The sequence below is a fragment of the Gambusia affinis genome, linkage group LG04, assembly GCF_019740435.1.
Source record: "Gambusia affinis linkage group LG04, SWU_Gaff_1.0, whole genome shotgun sequence".
In the NCBI taxonomy this organism is placed as follows: Eukaryota; Metazoa; Chordata; class Actinopteri; order Cyprinodontiformes; family Poeciliidae; genus Gambusia; species Gambusia affinis.
Genome location: NC_057871.1, coordinates 21956549 through 21977547, shown reverse-complemented (window position 1 = coordinate 21977547; position 20999 = coordinate 21956549). Strand labels below are relative to the sequence as shown.

Here is a 20999-nt window from a genome sequence, read left to right as displayed (position 1 = left end):
TGAAGCAATAAGGAAAAGAAATCGAGCTTTTAGAATATTGAAAAGAACACATAATTTTAAAAATTTAATTGAATATAAAAAAAGATCAAGCAGAAGCAAAGAAAGTTATTAAGAAAGCAAAGAAGACTAAATGGAGAGAATTTTGTGATTCAATAGGCAGAACAACTCCTATAGCTAATGTTTGGGGAATGATTAAGAAAATGAGGGGAAATATACAGGAGAGAGCATACCCAATTCTGAAAAATGAAGAAGAAACAGCAGTAACAAATGAAGAGAAAGTTGAAGTAATGGCAAGAACATTTGCAAAGATCCATAGTTCAGATAATTTAACAGAAGAGGGGAAATTTAGGAGGGAGCAGACAAGAAGGGCAAATGATTTTATTTTAGAAGGTGGAACAACTCCAGGTAATGTCATGGATGTTTCTTTTTCTATGCAAGAAATGAAGAGAGCAATATCTAGAACAAGATTAACAGCACCAGGAAAAGATCAGATATGCTATATTATGTTAAAACACCTAGGGAATCAAGCTGAGGAAAAACTTTTAGGTTTATATAATAAGATCTGGAAAGAAGGAAGATTACCTTCTAATTGGAAGGAAGCAATTATTGTGCCAATTATTAAACCAGGAAAGGATCCAACAAACCCTTCTAGTTATAGACCAATTGCACTTACCTCATGTTTAGGAAAGATTATGGAAAGAATGATAACGGAAAGGATTACATATTACGTTGAAAGTAAAGGACTTTTGTCTTCATGTCAAAGTGGATTCAGAAGAGGAAGAAGTACAATGGATCCAGTTGTGTGTTTGGAGTCAGATATTAGAAAAGCTCAAATTAATAGGGAAGTAGTAGTAGCAGTATTTTTTGATATTGAGAAAGCATATGACATGGTATGGAAGGATGGGCTGCTTATAAAATTATATAAAATGGGGATTACAGGAAGGGCTTATAATTGGATTAAGGATTTTTTGTTGAATAGAGTTATACAGGTACAGATGGGAGTAACAAGATCTAATAAATTTAAAATTGATAATGGAACTCCACAGGGAAGTATTATCAGTCCTTTATTGTTTTCAATCATGATTAATGATGTTTTTACAGAAGTAGATCAGGATGTCATGCAATCATTATTTGCTGATGATGGAGCTTTGTGGAGAAAAGGAAAAAATGTAAGAATAGTGTATGAGAAAATACAGAATGCTATTAAATCTGTTGAAAATTGGGGTTATAACTGGGGAGTTAAATTCTCAGTAAGTAAAACAAAGACTGTTGTATTCAGTAGGAAAAAAATTGAAGAAATTGATTTAAAAATGTATGGAGGGAAAATAGAAAAAGTAAATAAATTTCGTTTTTTAGGAATCATGTTTGATTCCAAGCTTTTATGGGGTGATCATGTAAAGCACATTGAAGGGAAATGTAAAAAAGTTATAAATATAATGAGGTGTTTAACAGGGTTAGATTGGGGCGCAAATAAAATTAATTTAAAAAAAATATATATTGCTTTGATTAGATCAGTGTTGGATTATGGATGTGTAGTCTACAGGCAGGCTGCAAAATCAGTCATTAGTAAGTTAGAAGTAATTCAAAATCAAGCATTGAGATTATGCTGTGGAGCTTTGAAGACATCTCCAACTTTGGCAGTACAGGTTGAAATGGGAGAGATTCCTTTATATTTAAGACATAAGCAAATTATGCTAAATTATTGGGTGAGTTTGCTGGGACATAAGGAGGAGAATAATCCAGCAGTAAGAATCTTGAGACCTTGCTGGGAGAGTGGAAAAGCTAAAATAGATTGTTTTGCATGGGCAGCAGATAAATCAGCTAGAGAAATGGGGATACAGGGAAAGAGATATTGTGCGGTGCCTTATCCAACTACTCCTTTTGGCTGTTTCCATATGTGAATGTTGATTTAGAAGTTTATAACAAAATGCAGGTTAATAAAGATAATAACTGGGTAAGTTTAGTAAATGACAGAATTAAGAATACGTATAAATCCTTCATAATCATATATACAGATGGTTCAAAAGATTTAATTTCAAATAAAACAGGATTTGCATATGCTATTCCTGAACTAGATATATTCATGAAACAAAGAACATCTGACCATTTAGCTGTATATACAGTGGAAATGTTAGCGATACTGATGGCCTTACAGTGGGTAGAGCAAAATAAAATAAGAAAAGTTCTTGTATGTTCAGATTCATTATCAGCACTAATGTCTATTTTAAATATTTCATCTGAAAGTCATATGGAGTTAGTATATGAAATTTATGAAGTTATATTTAGAATGACACAAACTCAAGTAGAGATTAGGTTTATGTGGATTCCAGCCCATAAAAATATAGAAGGGAATGAAATGGCAGATCATTTAGCTAAGGTGTCTTTGAAACAAAGTAGAATTATGGAAATAACGTATAGTAAATCTGAAATAAAATCAATTATTAAGACCAAAATTAAATCTGAATGGCAACAATTGTGGGAAGAAGGTACTAAAGGTCGTCATTTATTTCATATACAAAAGAAAGTAGGAAATATGGAAATAATAGGAGAAAATCGAAGAGAGCAAGTAGTAATGACAAGATTGCGCCTTGGACATACTGGATTAAATAAAACTCTACATTTGATAGGTAAACATCCAACAGGTAGTTGTGAATGTGGTATGGATATGGAAACAGTAGAACATGTAATTATTCATTGTGAAAAATATACAGTAAGTAGAGAGAAGTTAAAACAAGAAATTAGGAAATATGATATAGAAACATTAAAGCTTAATAAGATTTTAATTAAACATAAAATAAATAAAGCAGTTATTGCATTTTTGAAGGTAACAGGATTATATGTAAGAATTTAGATTGGGGGGAGATGCTCTGGTCCACACTCCAGCACAGTAGATGGCGATAATACATCTTAACGTTAGATGTCACCTGCCAATAAAAACCACAAAGAAGAAGAAGACAGCGCTACGCTTCACTGCTGACTCCTCTCTGTTTTCCCTCTAGGTCAGTATATAGTGAAGAAGGCCCACCGGGACGACTTTGTGGGATGTTTGTGTGTTGCCTGACGTGATGTGTCGCTAATCCGCGGTTTCTATGCGCTTTGTTGTTGGTGTTTTCGGGCGGGGGTGGTGTTGCTGTTGTGCTCTCTCGCTCTGGGGACCGTTATGTTTCGGCTTCTTCATTTGGGACCGTTGAAATATAACGTCTCTTTTTAGGACCGTTATATTATAACGTCTCTATATTTTAGAAGTTTGATTTAGTTCTTTTTTTAAAAAAAAAAAAGGAAAAGAAGGAATATGGTAGAATTACACTCTGGTTTTGCGGCGGTTGATTTCTTCTCTTTGATGTATATGCCCCGGTTCTCGTCGACATTCAGGTTGATTTTTAAATGATTTTTTTTTGCATTTCATGAAGCTGGACCTGTTGTAATGTGGAGTAATTTGCTTTTGTATATTATAAAGGTTTTGTGTGTTCACAAATAAAATGAAAAAGCAATCTGGAAGCTAAAGACAGCGCTACGCTTCACTGCTGACTCCTCTCTGTTTTCCCTCTAGATTGCATCAATACTATTACAGTAGTTCTGATACTCGGGACCTGTAATAGATGGATATTACACATGTTTTTCAAAGGTTGATCTTTAAAATTGAACTTGAGACTCACAAACTGTTCTGGATCAAATTGACCCGCTGATTAAAATCCAGATAAATGAGTTGTGCAGAGAGTATTTTATGTTTTCCTCCATTTCCACTGAGTGTCACTCAGTGAAGGTGGAGTTTGTCCACAAGAACAGAAAAGATTCCTGTCAAAAGTTGTATGAACACCTGCTTTCTCACAGTTTCCTACTGAAGTAAAGAGAATAGTGAGAAAGTGGGCTTGTGTGTCTTTGCGTGCATGTATGTGTGTGTGGTGAAACATGGGCCATTGCTGCAAGGAAACATATAGAATTGGACATTTTTTAAAAAATTTATTTGCACTTTAACTTTAACTTGACTGCAGTATCTATGTAACAAGCAGACGCAGTGTGGTGCAAATGTGTAAAATGAATACATTTTCAATTTATACATAGAGTGCACCTATTAACACAAATAGAAAAAGTGTTATGCAAAAAAAAACTTCCAACTATTTAAAAAAAATTTAAACTTTGAAATGGGTCAATTTGACCCGCAATATAACAGGAGGGTAAAAGACTCAGTAGCACTTCCTGTTTGTGTTGTGACTGAAATGTCAACGTATTTCTTATCTCATACAAACTAATTGTACTTTTTATTTGAAAAATTAGTTTTACAAAACTTGCAAAAATAATAATTATTGTTCACATGTTGAAGCATAAAAACTAAACTGATGTTGTTTTCTGTCTGCAGCAGCTCTGAGTTTTGTGATCAGTGCTGAAGGTTTGATTGAAGTGTTTGGATACAAGAGAAGAGATGTAAAGATTACATGTCACTATGGTCAGATATATAAGAACAGTGAAAAATACCTTTGTAATAATGACTGTGGCTCCAGAGACGTTCTTGTTACAACAACAAAGAAAACTAAAGAAAAATATTCAATTACTGATAATATAAAGATCAGAGTCGTCACAGTGACCATCTCTGACCTTCAATCACGTGATGCTGGGAAATACAAGTGTGGAATCACAGTGTGGGGAAGAGATCTCTACAGTGAAGTAAAACTGCACATAAAACAAGGTAAATAATAAGTTCATGTTTCTATATTTCATTCACAGCAAATTAAAATGAGTTAAATGAAGCATCAATGTCTAACCATGTTAATAATAAACACTTTTAATTAATGCGGAACCTTTTATATGTGTATCATATGTATTAATGATTTTTATGATGGCGCTCATTAAAAAGTAATGTTTGTTACCAGTTTTCTCAATGGTTAATTATGATACATTTTGTGACTTTATATTTATGTGTTTTTATTATGTAAAACATTTTGACACTGCATTGCTGCTGAAAAGTGCTACATAAATAAACTTTATTGAAAAGGAGCCAGCAAGAAGAAAACATCTGACATCAGTAAATACTTGAGATGATTCACTCACAAGATATTAAATAACAATAATTAAACCTTTCACCTCCAAAATTCTCACCTTCTTGAAATTTCCTCTATGTCTTTGTAGTGCAAAAATATATCAATCTTGCACAGCAGAAACAGACTTAAAGCTGTTGGAAAAGTAAAATTCTTATGAATAAAAATATAAGGGATCAGATCAGAGAGTCAATAGAAATCCAGGAAAAAGAACTTTTGAAGAATTTTACATTTTCATGAGGCAAATCAAACCTCAAAGAAAACTACTTGCCCCAACAAGCACAGCACTCTGAGAACATTAAAACAAATGTCTATTGTTAAATCAATGACAGAAGAAAACAGCCACTAACAGTCACAATTGGCTACAAATTATTTTAATAACTAAAAATGGTTAGTTAAATAGGATTTAATTGACTCTCCTGTTACTAAATGTGAGTTTGATAAAAACTTTGTGACAATATTGCGTTTACTAATTGTTTTTAAACATGTCTCTCTGAGTGTCAAGGCCACAGTTTCAACAGCAGATGTCACTAGTGAGAAATGAATGAAGCATCAAGTAATGAACTTTTGGGCAAAGCAATGGGCCGGGAAGCTTCATTGCTTCATGAGGCTTCATTTGGTTATCACTACTAGGTATCTCTCAGAGAACAAAATCACAGACAGTCAACACAGAGAAGCTAGAGGTTCCATCATTGGCAAATACTCAGGCGCTGACGTGCAGGCAGTCCGCTCCTCTTAAGCTTCAGGATGATTAGATGAACAGGTGCGCTGAACCATGGGCCTTAGTGCAGCCTGTAGCGCCCTCTGGTGGATGAAATGAGGAACCGTCAACAAACAGGGAGAACCGAACAAACAGGAACCAAAACGCCGGTTCCCAACACATACATTAAACACTTGGAGCTCACTATCTAATATAACATTTTCTTTGAACAAACAGAAACATTCAGTGGAGGATGCAGATAAACCACCTGGAGCAGGCGGTAAAAGAGAGGAAGATGGTGCTGTTTCCATGGTTACAGCTGTTACTTAACATGCAGTGAACTTCCTTCTCTTCCACCAGATGTTTTCTGCACATGAACAGAATAAAGAAGAACCAATCATGGTGGTTTTCCCTGAAACATGATGTAATCTTGTTTTATTAATGTTAATCTTTTTTAATAGCAAAAGCTAAAAAAAAAACCTTTTTTTTCTAACATCATACCTAAACTAAAATCAGTATGTTATCAAAAGGTTATCTCAATTTTTGAAAGTTCAGTGCTGTAATGATTAACATCTTCATATCACTAATGTCTCTAATCATAAAAAAAAAATAATTATTATTATTCAACTGATAAGTTTTTATGAATTAAACAGAGAGAAGCAATAAAGACTTCTCAATGCTAAACTGTGCTGGTTCATTTCTTGGTGTGAGAACAAATCAAGTTCCTGAAGAAAATATTTAAGGAAATGAACATCTAAAGTTCAAACATGAAGATCTGCACAGCTGAGATTAAAACCAGGAAACTGAGTGTCCCTCAAAACTCCACACCCAATTTGTGGTGGTGAAAAAAATCTATTTCCAGTATTTGTGAGTAAAACCTGTGAGCGGCTCAGTTGCAGAGTTATCATTTGACCAATGGAGAAACAAGACGCTTCACACTTATGACTTAAGTCGACACGTTCAAAAGGTGTTAAAACTTCTTTGTTTCAGGATCCTTAATAGCTCTGACAGTTCATCTAAATGTCTCATTTTAAAATAACTTCTACTTCAGTTTAGCTCTGGTTGAGAAGAACAAAGAGATGTGGAGCCGTCAACTCATCATCATCTGCAGTAAGACATAATATATTATCTACAGCAGTTTGATTTTATCTTATGATGAAATTTATTTCATTAAAATAAAATGTGTTTTTAAATTATAAAGCATTTACTTAAAGACTCAGTAGCACTTCCTGTTTGTGTTGTGACTGAAATGTGATCGTCTTATCTCATACAAACTAATTCTGCTTTTTATTTATAAAAAATAAAGAGAGACATAAAAACTAAACTGATGTTGTTTTCTGTCTGCAGCAGCTCTGAGTTTTGTGATCAGTGCTGAAGGTTTGATTGAAGTGTTTGGATACAAGAGAAGAGATGTAAATATTACATGTCACTATGATGAGGGATATCAGACCTATGAAAAATACCTTTGTAAGAATAACTGTGACTACAGTGACGTTCTCATTACAACAACACAGAAAAATAAAGGAAAATATTCCATCACTGATAATATAAAGATCAGAGTCGTCACAGTGACCATCTCTGACCTTCAATCACGTGATGCTGGGAAATATTGGTGTGGAATCACAGTGTGGGGACCAGATCTCTACACTGAAGTAAAACTGCACATAAAAGAAGGTAAATAATAAGTTCATGTTTCTATATTTCACTCACAGCAAATTAAAATGAGTTAAATGAAGCATCAATGTCTAACCATGTTAATAATAAACACTTTTAATCAATGTGGTCTTAAATTTACCTATTATTAGAAGCAAAATGTATTTTCTAATTTTGCTAGTTGAATTATCAAGTACTTGCAGATCTGGATCGTCTTCTATGTTGAAAATAAATACCTGTTTAGACATCAATGCACACAAGTTAATGCAAGACAATTGTACTAGTCTATAATGTTAAATATAAATCTCTATCAAACAAGAACAACTTTCTTTTATGTGAAGATTTTTCTAGTTTTTCTTTCACTTTACATTGTTTTTTTTAACCTCATGTCAGACAGATGTTGCAACAACGTGAATAAAATCCAAAGTATTGAGGAAGGTTCAGTGACCATCAGCTGTCCGTACGACTCTCAGTCTGTCGACAAGCTGAAGTTCCTCTGCAGAGGAAACCGACCCTCCACTTGTCTTCAGCAGGCAGTGATCACCTCTAGCAACACACAAAATGGACGATTCAGACTCTCTGATGACAGGAAGTCAACAATATTCACAGTGACCATTTCCAGTCTGACCCTGGAGGATTCTGGGTCGTATCTTTGTGGAGTCCAGAGAAACTCAGGATTTGATGATTTCTCTGCTGTTGAGCTGGAGGTCAAAGGTGAGAAGTCAAAACATTCCTTAATTCACCATTCCTCCCGTTTTTGAATTATTGAAAAGAGCACATGATTTATAAACGGATGCACCGATTTTTATCAATAAATCTTTTATAGATTCATGTATGAATAAAATCTCTGACAGAATTAAAGTCGTCCAAAATCAGTGGCATCGAGGGACGTCCAGTAACTCTGCAGTGTCCTAATTCAGGACAACAACATGATAACAAGAAGTTCCTCTGTAAAGGAGACCAACACAACAACTGTACAGACATGATGGAGAACCAAACAAAGTTCAAGCTGCTCAATGTCTCCTCCATCTGTTTCTCTGTGATCATCACTGAACTGGAAGCAGCTGATGCAGGAACATACTACTGTGGTTCAGACTCTCAGCTGACATTCATAAAGATACAGCTGGCAGTCGGTGAGACCAACACAGAGAGAGACAGAATAATAAAAAACAACACAAAATCTAGGTTAAGGTTTTTAACCACATTATGTTTTGTTTTTTCTCTCAGACTCTCTACATCAAACCAGCTCTGCTGACCAGGTTACATCACAGCCTCCATCACATAATCCTGGTAAATTATTTACACTTGTTTCTATTCGTCTATCACTCTTGTTGTTTGTTCACTCGTCTCAATACAGTTGTTCCACATCTTCAGATGTTCAGATATTTCTGCTCTGAGCAGCTTTATAACATAAAGAGAATCTCTGCATTTTTAAACTGTTTCACTGATATAAACAACAATCCATACAAACCATCCACACTCAGAAAGCTTTCTCACATTCAGGCTCTTCTTAGCAACCAACACAGAAAAGTAAAACAAAATGTTGTCATGCATTAATTTTTAATGTAAGCCAGTAAAGTGTCTCTTTATAAAGAGTCATGCCAGTGAGGTTTGAACTTGAAGTGTTTGAAATAATGATTTACCATAATTGATTTAAATGTATTAAGTTAAGAAAATCATCTAAATGTGGTGGAGATAGAACGAGAAAACAGGAACATGGCTATCAGGTCTGACAAAATAAGTAATTTATGTGATTCTGTGTTGTTTCTATGGAGGGTTCTGTTTCTGGAGAACCAGCTAAGTTCTCCATTTCCTTGTTTTCAGACGTTTCTTTGTTCTACATTCTGCCTGCGGTCTTCGCTCTGCTTCTGATCCTGACATTTGTCCTTTTGCTGGTTTTAAAATACAAATCAAGGATCAAACAAGGTACATTTATACAGATTATACACCAACACATAAATCCCCCACAGAATCACATCATGTTTACTTTGTGTTTTCAGTGGATGGAGTCAATTCAAACGTGTTGAACTCTGATGACAGTAATGTGGAGATGAGAATCAATGATGTGAGTAAAAACAAGATTTCAACTCTAAAATATTATTTTTCTGCCTGCAAATAAAATCTTATTTCTTTTATTTCTTTAGATCTACAATTTACAAGAGGATGCTGTTTACATGAACTCTTCCACTCCAAACATGTTGAATCATGATGACAATGATATCTACAACAACATCCTTTAAAGGAGACCAGCAGAAGTTAGGAAACACGTGACCAGTGTTTCTCACATCTAGTGTAACAGCTCACTATAGCAACCAGATGCTGGTGTGTTTTCATTTAGACATGTTTTTAATATTTATTAAATAACATTATCTGAACTTGAGCTATCCAATATTTCCAAATGCTGTAATTTCAATGTTATTGCATTGAATATATAAGCTGCAATAAACCAACCTTTTCGCCAATCCTGTGCATTTAATCAAATTGTTCTTACTGACACTTAGAATCTTGAGCATCATAATCTGCATCAAGCAAATATCTTATTGTCATGCAAAGTCTAATTGCATGACACTTGGCATATGTAAGGAAATAGTTGTTACAATTTAAACAGTAATATAGTGTACACCAACTCCAATATACAAACATGATCTGAACTGAAATTCTAATGTAAAAATAAGTTTTAAACATTCATTCTAAGAAAAAAATGGGACTGAACAACTGAGGAAGAACGTAAATTCCTTTTTAAAAGTAGTTAAAGAAATTGTTTAAAATTACCGAGTATTAGATGAATATTTAAAAAGACATTTAAAAAAAAGAGTATTAAACTATACATCTGGTTTTTTTAATTTTGAATGTTTATGGGAATACTTTGAGGGTTTTTTTACTCAAATGTGGTGTAACATGGTCCTTTCATTAAATGCTTGTCCACAAGAACTACAGCAGAATGGTTTGTCAACAGTGTGGATTCTTATGTGATTGTTTAAATGAAGTTTTGTGTGTGACGACCCCCAGCCTGCTGTTTTGTAATGTGGCCTGTTAATTTTCATTCAATGAGGGTCTTGGAGTTGGGAGTCGCTTATAATCACTTGTCCACCTGCATCATGTATCCAGGGGCCTGGATGATCATTCATGGACATCCAGGCCCAGAAGCAGAGAGAGCTAGAGGTCAGATCAAGATGAGGAGCCGGAGCTGGGAACCAGACGGCGTGGGGTGCATCAGTCGCTTGACACCATGTGGGAACCAGTCCGTGGTTCGGATGGACCACATGTGGAGGCGTCGCTTGACCAGACCTGGGAGCAGAGGCTGAGGCCTGTGGGGGCCAACCAGTCCATGACTGAGGGAGATCCAGGAGGAGGACCAGGCTGAAGGGAGAACACGCCGGTGTAACGGTTCTTGGGCTGCTGCCCACTACCTCTAGACAATCATTTTAATAATAAATGCCTCTGAAGGGCTTGAAATGGTTCTTGTTGTCGTGTCCTCCCAGTTCTTGTTGTGATCATCAGAGTCGGGTCAAAACGTTGTGTAACAGATGTCTGATAATAATATTTAATACTTATTAGTTTTTATCTCTAATGTTATTAAGGTGTGTTAAAACTATATGCAAACAGAACAAATCAGATTGACATGTACTGTCATATCAGCCTGGACACTGAAGGACAGGACATCAGTTCACTGTGTGACGATTTGCATCTTCTGGCTCTGTTGTGTTTCTGAAACCAGGAAGGAATTTCAAAAGAAGTTTAAAGAATCTATACATACAAAATATATTCACACCCATGGCAGATTTTGGTCCTATTTTAATTTCAGCATTTTCCTTTAACGTAATTTTAACATTTTGGAGTTTCATAATCTGAGTCTCAACTTGAACCACTAGAGGGAGCTAAAGATTAGTCTGATGTTGGGGCGGCCTTCATACATTAAACACTTGGAGCTCACTATCTAATATAACATTTTCTTTGAACAAACAGAAACATTCAGTGGAGGATGCAGATAAACCACCTGGAGCAGGTGGTAAAAGAGAGGAAGATGGTGCTGTTTCCATGGTTACAGCTGTTACTTAACATGCAGTGAACTTCCTTCTCTTCCACCAGATGTTTTCTGTACATGAACAGAATAAAGAAGAACCAATCATGGTGGTTTTCCCTGAAACATGATGTAATCTTGTTTTATTAATGTTCTTCTTTTTTAATAGCAAAAGCTAAAAAAACCCCTTTTTTTTCTAATAATACACCTAAACTAAAATCAGTATGTTATCAAAAGATTATCTCAATTTTTGAAGGTTTAGTGCTGTAATGATTAACATCTTCTTATCACTAATGTCTCTAATCATAAAAAAATAAAAAATAAAAATTCAAATAGTAAGTTTTTATGAATTCAACAGAGAGAAGCAATAAAGACTTCTCAATGCTAAACTGTGCTGGTTCATTTCTTGGTGTGAGAACAAATCAAGTTCCTGAAGAAAATATTTAAAGAAAAGAACATTTAAAGTTCAAACATGAAGATCTGCACAGAAGATTAAAACCAGGAAACTGAGTGTCCCTCAAAACTCCACCCCCAATTTGTGGTGGTGAAAAAAATCTATTTCCTGTATTTTTGGGTAAAACCTGTGAGCGGCTCAGTTGCAGAGTTATCATTTGACCAATGGAGAAACAAGACGCTTCACACTTATGACTTAAGTCGACGCGTTCAAAAGATGTTAAAACTTCTGAGTTCGTCTAAATGTCTCATTTTAAAATAACTTCTACTTCAGTTTAGCTCTGGTTGAGAAGAACAACGAGATGTGGAGCCGTCAACTCATCATCATCTGCAGTAAGACATAATATATTATCTACAGCAGTTTGCTTTAATCTTATGATGAAATTTATTTCATTAAAATAAAATGTGTTTTTAAATTATAAAGCATTTACTTAAAGACTCAGTAGCACTTCCTGTTTGTGTTGTGACTGAAATGTGATCGTCTTATCTCATACAAACTAATTCTGCTTTTTATTTCAAAAAGTAGTTTTACAAAATTTGTAAAAAATAATAATTATTGTTCACATGTTGAAGCATAAAAACTAAACTGATGTTGTTTTCTGTCTGCAGCAGCTCTGAGTTTTGTGATCAGTGCTGAAGGTTTGATTGAAGTGTTTGGATACAAGAGAAGAGATGTAAAGATTACATGTCACTATGATGAGGGATATAAGAACTATGAAAAATACCTTTGTAAGAATGAATGTGGCTCCAGTGACGTTCTCATTACAACAACACAGAAAAATAAAGGAAAATATTCCATCACTGATAATATAAAGATCAGAGTCGTCACAGTGACCATCTCTGACCTTCAATCACGTGATGCTGGGAAATATTGGTGTGGAATCACAAGAAGGGTAAAAGATCTCTACACTGAAGTAAAACTGCACATAAAAGAAGGTAAATAATAAGTTTATGTTTCTATATTTCACTCACAGCAAATTAAAATGAGTTAAATGAAGCATCAATGTCTAACCATGTTAATAATAAACACTTTTAATCAATGTGGTCTTAAATTTACCTATTATTAGAAGCAAAATGTATTTTCTAATTTTGCTAGTTGAATTATCAAGTACTTGCAGATCTGGATCGTCTTCTATGTTGAAAATAAATACCTGTTTAGACATCAATGCACACAAGTTAATGCAAGACAATTGTCCTAGTCTATAATGTTAAATATAAATCTCTATCAAACAAGAACAACTTTCTTTTATGTGAAGATTTTTTCTAGTTGTTCTTTCACTTTACATTGTTTTTTTTAACCTCATGTCAGACAGATGCTGCAACAACGTGAATAAAATCCAAAGTATTGAGGAAGGTTCAGTGACCATCAGCTGTCCGTACGACTTTCAGTCTGTCAACAAGCTGAAGTTCCTCTGCAGAGGAAACCGACCCTCCACTTGTCTTCAGCAGGCAGTGATCACCTCTAGCAACACACAAAATGGACGATTCAGACTCTCTGATGACAGGAAGTCAACAATATTCACAGTGACCATTTCCAGTCTGACCCTGGAGGATTCTGGGTCGTATCTTTGTGGAGTCCAGAGAAACTCAGGATTTGATGATTTCTCTGCTGTTGAGCTGGAGGTCAAAGGTGAGAAATCATTCTGCCTTTGCTAATTTGATAATGAATATTAAGAAGTTTATAAACACAACAGTTATTAAAATTTCCTTCTCCAGCAAAATTGTTCTGTCTGAAGTCGTCCAACATCAGTGGCATCGAGGGACGTCCAGTAACTCTGCAGTGTCCTAATTCAGGACAACAACATGATAACAAGAAGTTCCTCTGTAAAGGAGACCAACACAACAACTGTACAGACATGATGGAGAACCAAACAAAGTTCAAGCTGCTCAAAGTTTCCTCCATCTGTTTCTCTGTGATCATCACTGAACTGGAAGCAGCTGATGCAGGAACATACTACTGTGGTTCAGACTCTCAGCTGACATTCATAAAGATACAGCTGGCAGTCGGTGAGACCAACACAGAGAGAGACAGAATAATAAAAAACAACACAAAATCTAGGTTAAGGTTTTTAACCACATTATGTTTTGTATTTTCTCTCAGGCTCTCTACATCAAACCAGCTCTGCTGAGCAGGTTACATCACAGCCTCCATCACATAATCCTGGTAAACTCTTTGTTTCTTTTTGTTTAATACTTGTGTTTTTTCTCACTCTTTTCATTCCAGTTGTTCCAAATCTCCATATGTTCTGGTCTAACTGGTCTAACTGGTCAAAGCTGCTCTTATGACACAAAGTGAATCTCTGTATTATTAAACTGAAGGTCATTTCAGCTCCTCAATGTAGGATTTAGTTTTATCAGTAGTGGATGGGCTGAAATGACGTAGCTGTTTAAATGCACTCCTAAACATCCACACTCACAAAGCATCAACACATTCATGCACTTCACACATTCAGAGTCCATCAGCAATTTTAAGAGACCCTGTTGAAACGTCAATTGCTCCAAATAGTTCAAGTCGTGCCGCGACAAGCCCTCAATGTGCCTCCACATTGACTATGAATGTAAACCAGACACGCCTGACGCTCAAAACGAGTTTGGTGTGAACGCACCATTAGTTGACAGGTAATCCATAAATAGTGTCTGAATATTTAGGGTTGCTTATTCTGAAGGGCTGAGGCAAGCGATACAAGTAATTTGTGTGTGGGGTCGGTCGGACCACACTCATGTACAAAGGTTAAATTATTATTACATGCTTTCATTCTCTGCGTCTGTTTCCGGGAAATTTTCTGTCCAGGCCTATTCCATTCTCCTTTCTCTTCTTTTCAGACCTGACCTTATTTTACATCCTGCGCGTCGTCCTGTTTCTGCTGTGGATCCTGCCGTTTGTCCTTCTGATGATTCCTAAAAGAAAATCAAAGCAACAAGGTGAATTTACCCAGAACATCAACATACGTTACTAAAAGTTGAGAAAAAAACCCAGAAAATACAAAGACAATGTTTTTTATTGTTCTTGTAGATATCCAAATGAATGTACTGAACACCTCTGATACTTCTGAGAACCCGAGAATCAATGATGTAAGTCCACAAAGTTACAACTCTTAAAGATTTTTCTTGCGAGGACATTGGATAAGTTTTTATTAACTATAAAATAAATTTGCTTACTGGAAACACACCAATTAAAAAAAAAGCCTTATGATTTTCAAATTTTCAATAAAAAGTTTTGACCTAATGTAAGTTGGTTTTTTAGTTGTATCAAAATAGGTGTATTTCGAAAAACCTGCAATTGAAACACTTTATTCACATCACACAAGTCACATGATACACAGCCGGATCTTACTGCTGGCGAAAATGCAAACAAACACAAAAATCTTGCCAACCTGTCAGGATTCAGTACACACAGTGGCATGCTGTGGGGTTTCAGTCAGGGCCTTCAAGAGACGTCAACTATACCTGAACAATACACACCATTTGCAGGACAGTGTAAAAACTATTCACCACACCAAGCCACATACATCCAATAATATGGAAATAAATAAAAATACACCAAGTAAAGCAACAATGGAGCCCAGCAATCTCAAGCAATATATCAATGTATATTTTAACAAAATACACAAATAGCAGCACATATAATTGAACATCCACCATTTAACAAAACTTTTCTGTGTTCCCCAGTTGATCTCAACATCAGTCCAAACTGCTGATATAGCAAATGAGCAATTAAAAGAAAAAATATTAAGTAAAGTATTGTAATGACGCCAACACCACAGCTGTAGTCTCGCCAAACAGGGTTCATTAGAATAAGTACGAGCTGCTATTCCTGAGTCCGCGGCTCACGCCTCTAACAAACTTGGTACTCTCAACAGATAGCTTCACTGCTAACCCAACTCTGAACTCTCTCCACTTCCGGTTCTGGTACTGCCGCTCCACGGATCCCCCGCCCACATGACAGTCCTAGCACATGTGAGCGGGAGTCAGCAGAGTCAGACAAGGGAAGCCCACAACACTCTACACATAACAATAAGGATTACAATGCAACTCATAACAAATACACATAACCATACGGACCCCAGCAGCACTAAAACACAGAATCGTTACACTATGTATGAGAATGTAATAGAAAAGTAACACTCACCCATTACTTGTAAATAAAATCCATACAGTAACTTGTTGTGTTCAGTGCTAGCTGTTAGCCACTTGTAGCGCTCATAGTTACAGTCTTTAAAATGCCTTGCAAAGCTCTTACTGCTTTGTGTCAGTGAATCCAGGTTTGGTGCGGTTTTCCATTTTTTATTATTTTTTTTTAATCGTCTTGAAAAAGGCAATTTTAATAGGGAATACAGGGAATGCTATTCACTTACAGTAGGACCAGTGAGGCGCACCGTTATTGTATGTCAATTCTGATTGGCCGATAATTATGGTAGTCATGCCAACTGCTGGACTGTATTTTTGACGAAGGCGTAGCTGAATTTGTGCAGCAGATCCTGAGGTGGAGCAGCTCGCCAGATGTCGCTAAAGGCACATCTTAAGTAGGAAATTAAAGTGAAACCTCAATGATACCAATAAGCAACTCACTTGTAAATAAAAATAAAATTATAGATAAAATTCAATAGGACTAAGACATTTTACACATTTTCTTTTCAGTTTTCTAGGGTGAGCAGACAAGGCCCTGCTGGCTCTCACAACCCACCACTGAGTAGACATTTTCCTACGTTAATAATTTTTTCATCACCCTCTACATTGGTTCTTTGCACAGTGGTTGATTTTATCTGTTTCCAGATCCTTCAGATTTTTCCCTGACAGATTATGAACATTTATCCAGCTAAATTGGTCTGCTCAGTAATATAACTCTCATTTATCTGAATATCATAAATGATTATTTTTCAGATTTGTGAACCTTCACATCAAAGCATCAGGAGCAACAATGAAGCTGCTGAGTCTCAACATGTGAACCAAAGTCTCACCACAAATGAAGATCTCTAATCTGATTGTTGGAAAGCAAAATGATGAAATGCACTGCAAAGGAAATTATTGCGCCACTTTCAAGCTAATTTTAAGATTTCATGCCAAATGTTTAATGTTTTACTGTTATAACTTGTTTCATTATATTAACTTTCTCCACACCTTAATAAATAAGAGGTTTTTCATGAACCAGCATTTGTTTCTTTTTAATTTAAGACTAAATCATGAAGGTGATGAGGCTTTCTGTAGAGGAAAACATTTTATATATCACCAGTATTTTCATCCTGTTATATTGTTCTGGCAATCTTTTATGTTTCTATATTTGTCATTTGTCAGCTTGACTTTAAAATAAATTTTAATTCTAGCCTCAATTTGTGGCAACATATTTCTTCTTGCTCATTTGATTCACTAGATTCTGTTACTATAAGTAGCTTTTGCAATGAGAGAAAGAACATCGATGAATGTTCTAAAATAAATAAGCAAACTATAGACAGAAAGTTCTGCTTTACTTCTATTTAAACAGGAAATATTCTTGCTGAGATGATACATCACTAACCACCACACATCAGTCCTCCCACATTTACTATGACCAGTTCCTCCAACTTTGTAAGCACTTATTTTTATTTTACTAATAATAAGATTGTCTTCTTGCTGTTTTGGTTGTTTGGATAGAGTTTAGTATTAGCATTTAAAAAATAGAGAAAATCATCATTTTACAACTTATCATTGAGTCTTATTGTGATGTGTGATGCACTCATCAGATCACTCTGGTTTTCTTAAAATAGTTCTTGCTTCACTTCTTCATTATTTCTGGTTTAGTTTGTCGTCCTCAGTAATACAAAGATGTGGAGCTTTCTGATCGTGTTGTTCATCTTGTCTGGTAAGTTTTAGTATTTATTTGTTTTCAAATATAAATCCAACATTTTCCAGAGGCTTTAAGAAGCAGGGGTAGATTTTGTCATGTTATCATCATAAAAATTTAGAATAAAGTCAAATAGACAAAATGGCTCCCTCCGTGGTAGCTGACAAACTACTCTTGTATTTCTATGTGTTTTTAAATAAATATATTTACAATCCATCTATTGTCTTTTGCAGTGTTGTACAGTAACGAAGTACACGTACTTTGTTACTGTACTTAAGTACAATCTTCGTGTATCTGTACTTTACTTAAGTATATTTAATAATGGATACTTTCGACTTTTACTCCACTACATTTTACAGTAAGTATCTGTACTTTCTACTTACTACATTTCTACAAAACCGTCCCGTTACTCGTTACATCCAAGTCGCATTGCGACTTGGATGTTGCGATAGGTGTCGCTTATATGGGACAACGTTGTGACCAAAATCTGCTATATAGTGATAGTGATGAACGATCCGATTCTTCTGGACGGATTTTTACTAAGTCCTATAGGACTGAAGCCTCACTGAGAGCCGTTCTTTGTTCTTGTGACGCTCTGCATACACTGCAGTACCTATTATTATTTTATTTAATTAAAAAATAGATAGATTTATTTAATTGGCCAATAAACAAAACAAGAACGTGTAACGCAGAGCTGCTCATTGCTCTTTGATTGTGTTGGTAACCTGTCATGGTGGCAGACAGGGTCAGAACCGTCACTGTCCTTCTGCCTGGTTACTTCTTGCTTCTTGCACCTTGGACAGTATTCATAGTTGAGTGTTGTTTACCATTGGTGCTTTGCCTTAATTTCTATGTTTAATGGAGCAGACAGTTGTGGTTTCTGACTTGGGTGATATGGGCAAACGTCCAGGGTGGTATCTTTTAGGGATGGTAGGAGACCTCCTCGGATTGTGCCACAGAGATGGAAGCAAAGCAGAATGAAGAAGAGTTTGAATTGATAATGATACTGGTTAAATTTATTTCAGCTCTCAGTATTTAATATCTAGGTGTTTTTATGGGAATGTGGATTTTTCAAATCAATTTGAGAAGCAGTTTTGAAAGGTGCACTTCATTTTATTGTGTCATGTAGCGCAGGGTGCTGGTCTTTGTCTTAACTACAACACTAAGTGGTTACTTGGTTGCATGTTCTCCCTCATCCACCTTCTTTCCATCCCCTTTCTGTTGGATTTCTTCCAAAATAAATGCCATTAGTGGCAAAAAAGTGAAGTTCATGCTATGTGAGGACAGGGGACAAGATGTTTCCATCCCTGAAATTATGATGCATAGAATCACAAATCTAAATCTAAACTGTCACAGAGTAAACACACTAAAAACATGCTTTATCTGTGACATTGTTCATTAAAATGGCACATATTTCATGTATTAAAATTAAATATGATAGGTACGCTTAATGATATTGTATTAGTGATTAGGTAATGCATTCAGGAAGTACTTTTACTTTTGATACTTAAGTATTTTTAAAAGCCAGTACTTTTTTACTTTTACTCAAGTAAAAATGTTAATGTGGTACTTTTACTTTTACTAGAGTACATTTTTGTCCATGTATTTGTACTTTTACTTAAGTAAATTTTTTTAGTACTTTCTACAACACTGCCAATAATAAATTATTATTAATAGAAAAAGGAAGCAAATTTAATTAAAATTTATAGTATGATTGTTGAATTGAATAATACTAAATTAGTTCTTCTTATAGTAATGTAATTTATATAAAATTAACTTGCTCACACAGCAATATATTTCAAGTATTGCTGTGTGAGCAAGTAAGCATGTATTGAATATAATTTCTTGTTTCTATTCGAGTATTTTTAAAATTTTAATTTCACTCTTATTAGCAGGTCGTGATGAACTTTTATATTCTAATATAATTACATGACGTTTCTGGTAAAGTGTACTGATATATCACTGTTTTACTAAAACCTTCTTATTTTACTATCAGACAGATGCTGCAACAACGTGAATAAAATCCAAAGTATTGAGGAAGGTTCAGTGACCATCAGCTGTCCGTACGACTCTCAGTCTGTCGACAAGCTGAAGTTCCTCTGCAGAGGAAACCGACCCTCCACTTGTCTTCAGCAGGCAGTGATCACCTCTAGCAACACACAAAATGGACGATTCAGACTCTCTGATGACAGGAAGTCAACAATATTCACAGTGACCATTTCCAGTCTGACCCTGGAGGATTCTGGGTCGTATCTTTGTGGAGTCAAGAGAAACTCAAGATTTGATGATTTCTCTGCTGTTGAGCTGGAGGTCAAAGGTGAGAAGTCAAACTACCTGTGTTCAGATCAATTATCATAGAAGAGTGTGACTTGAACTTTCAACATATACATTGTTGTTTTTTGTCAGAGTGGTGCTGTGTGGAGTCAAAGAACATGAGTGGCATTGTGGGACGTACTGTAACCTTCCAGTGTCCTTATCCACATCATCATCGTAACAATATGATGTTCCTCTGCAAAGGAGACCAGCGCAGCAACTGCACATACATGACTTATCAAGAAAGATTCACACTGCATAATGATAATGACACATTTTTTTCTGTGGTGATCACAAAACCTGAAGCAGAGGATTCTGGGACATACTGGTGCAGATTAGACCCCTAGTGGAGTGTTGGAAACTACACCCAGTTTCATCTGACTGTGGGTAAGAGCATGATGATACACTGAAGCCACCCTAGTGCTTTTAAAATTTTATACTGAATGTAAGAATACTGTTTTTATTCATAAAGCAGATTATAAATCTGGTTCTGTACAAGCATGAGCTGCTTGTACAGAACCAGATATTTTGATGTAAGGTCAAAGGTGAGAAATCAAAACATTCCTTAATTCACCATTCCCCCCATTTTTGAATTATTGAAAAGAGCACATGATTTTTAAACTGATGCAGAGATTTTTATCAATAAAACTTTTATAGATTCATATATGAATAAAATCTCTGAGAGAATTAAATACTCAGGCGCTGACGTGCAAGCAGTCCGCTCCTCTTAAGCTTCAGGATGATTAGAAGATGAACAAGTGCGCTGAACCATGGGCCTTAGTGCAGCCTGTAGCGCCCTCTGGTGGATGAAATAAGGAACCGTCAACAAACAAGGAGAACCGAACAAACAGGAACCAAAACGCCGGTTCCCAACACATACATTAAACACTTGGAGCTCACTATCTAATATAACATTTTTTTTTTTGAACAAACAGAAACATTCAGTGGAGGATGCAGATAAACCACGTGGAGCAGGCGATAAAAGAGAGGAAGATGGTGCTGTTTCCA

At 35.5% G+C, this 20999-nt stretch overlaps 3 protein-coding genes and 1 long non-coding RNA gene across 8 annotated transcripts; 3 read left to right on the top strand and 1 right to left on the bottom strand.

Moving 5' to 3' along the window:
- The first annotated feature begins 6627 nt into the window (after nucleotides 1-6627).
- On the top strand, nucleotides 6628-9827 carry LOC122829634 (CMRF35-like molecule 7). 3 transcript variants are annotated; one of them, XM_044114373.1, is made up of 8 exons: nucleotides 6628-6843; nucleotides 7084-7407; nucleotides 7780-8100; nucleotides 8241-8519; nucleotides 8614-8676; nucleotides 9211-9312; nucleotides 9387-9451; nucleotides 9531-9827. In XM_044114373.1, the coding sequence occupies exons 1-8, from the start codon at nucleotides 6813-6815 to the stop codon at nucleotides 9624-9626; spliced, it is 1281 nt and encodes a 426-aa protein (XP_043970308.1). In that variant the 5' UTR covers nucleotides 6628-6812; the 3' UTR covers nucleotides 9627-9827. The 3 variants fall into 3 exon arrangements, with proteins under 3 accessions (XP_043970308.1, XP_043970307.1, XP_043970309.1); XM_044114372.1 differs by having other exon boundaries at nucleotides 7081-7407; XM_044114374.1 differs by lacking the exon at nucleotides 8241-8519 and having other exon boundaries at nucleotides 7081-7407.
- A 1432-nt stretch (nucleotides 9828-11259) lies between these two features.
- LOC122829666 lies at nucleotides 11260-16358 on the bottom strand. Of its 2 annotated transcripts, none has more exons than XR_006370404.1 (4): nucleotides 15990-16357; nucleotides 15235-15307; nucleotides 14691-14758; nucleotides 11260-11482 (listed from the first exon to the last, which is right to left on the bottom strand). It is a non-coding gene; the product is annotated as an uncharacterized LOC122829666 (long non-coding RNA). The 2 variants fall into 2 exon arrangements; XR_006370405.1 differs by lacking the exon at nucleotides 11260-11482 and adding an exon at nucleotides 13257-13322 and having other exon boundaries at nucleotides 15990-16358.
- LOC122829633 (polymeric immunoglobulin receptor-like) lies at nucleotides 12066-17199 on the top strand. 2 transcript variants are annotated; one of them, XM_044114370.1, is made up of 8 exons: nucleotides 12066-12193; nucleotides 12470-12796; nucleotides 13170-13490; nucleotides 13577-13867; nucleotides 13962-14024; nucleotides 14684-14782; nucleotides 14874-14932; nucleotides 16742-17199. In XM_044114370.1, exons 1-8 carry the CDS (start codon nucleotides 12163-12165, stop codon nucleotides 16835-16837), a joined length of 1287 nt encoding a protein of 428 aa, XP_043970305.1. In that variant the 5' UTR covers nucleotides 12066-12162; the 3' UTR covers nucleotides 16838-17199. The 2 variants fall into 2 exon arrangements, with proteins under 2 accessions (XP_043970305.1, XP_043970306.1); XM_044114371.1 differs by having other exon boundaries at nucleotides 12091-12193; nucleotides 12473-12796.
- Nucleotides 17200-17659: 460 nt separating this feature from the next.
- Nucleotides 17660-20338, top strand: LOC122829313 (polymeric immunoglobulin receptor-like). Its single transcript, XM_044113756.1, has 3 exons — nucleotides 17660-17696; nucleotides 19675-19995; nucleotides 20085-20338. The coding sequence occupies exons 1-3, from the start codon at nucleotides 17660-17662 to the stop codon at nucleotides 20336-20338; spliced, it is 612 nt and encodes a 203-aa protein (XP_043969691.1).
- The last annotated feature ends 661 nt before the right edge of the window (nucleotides 20339-20999 follow it).

Excerpts from the sequence above, each read along its gene's own strand:
- LOC122829634 (XM_044114372.1), top strand. The coding sequence starts at position 6,813 with ATGTGGAGCCGTCAACTCATCATCATCTGCA. Across the intron at positions 8,677-9,210 it reads GCCTCCATCACATAATCCTG|ACGTTTCTTTGTTCTACATT; the intron begins GTAAATTATTTA and ends CCTTGTTTTCAG. Across the intron at positions 9,452-9,530 it reads TGGAGATGAGAATCAATGAT|ATCTACAATTTACAAGAGGA; the intron begins GTGAGTAAAAAC and ends TTATTTCTTTAG.
- LOC122829633 (XM_044114370.1), top strand. The coding sequence starts at position 12,163 with ATGTGGAGCCGTCAACTCATCATCATCTGCA. Across the intron at positions 12,194-12,469 it reads TCAACTCATCATCATCTGCA|CAGCTCTGAGTTTTGTGATC; the intron begins GTAAGACATAAT and ends TTCTGTCTGCAG. Across the intron at positions 13,491-13,576 it reads TGTTGAGCTGGAGGTCAAAG|CAAAATTGTTCTGTCTGAAG; the intron begins GTGAGAAATCAT and ends TTCCTTCTCCAG.
- LOC122829313 (XM_044113756.1), top strand. The coding sequence starts at position 17,660 with ATGTGGAGCTTTCTGATCGTGTTGTTCATCTTGTCTG. Across the intron at positions 17,697-19,674 it reads CGTGTTGTTCATCTTGTCTG|ACAGATGCTGCAACAACGTG; the intron begins GTAAGTTTTAGT and ends TTTTACTATCAG. Across the intron at positions 19,996-20,084 it reads TGTTGAGCTGGAGGTCAAAG|AGTGGTGCTGTGTGGAGTCA; the intron begins GTGAGAAGTCAA and ends GTTTTTTGTCAG.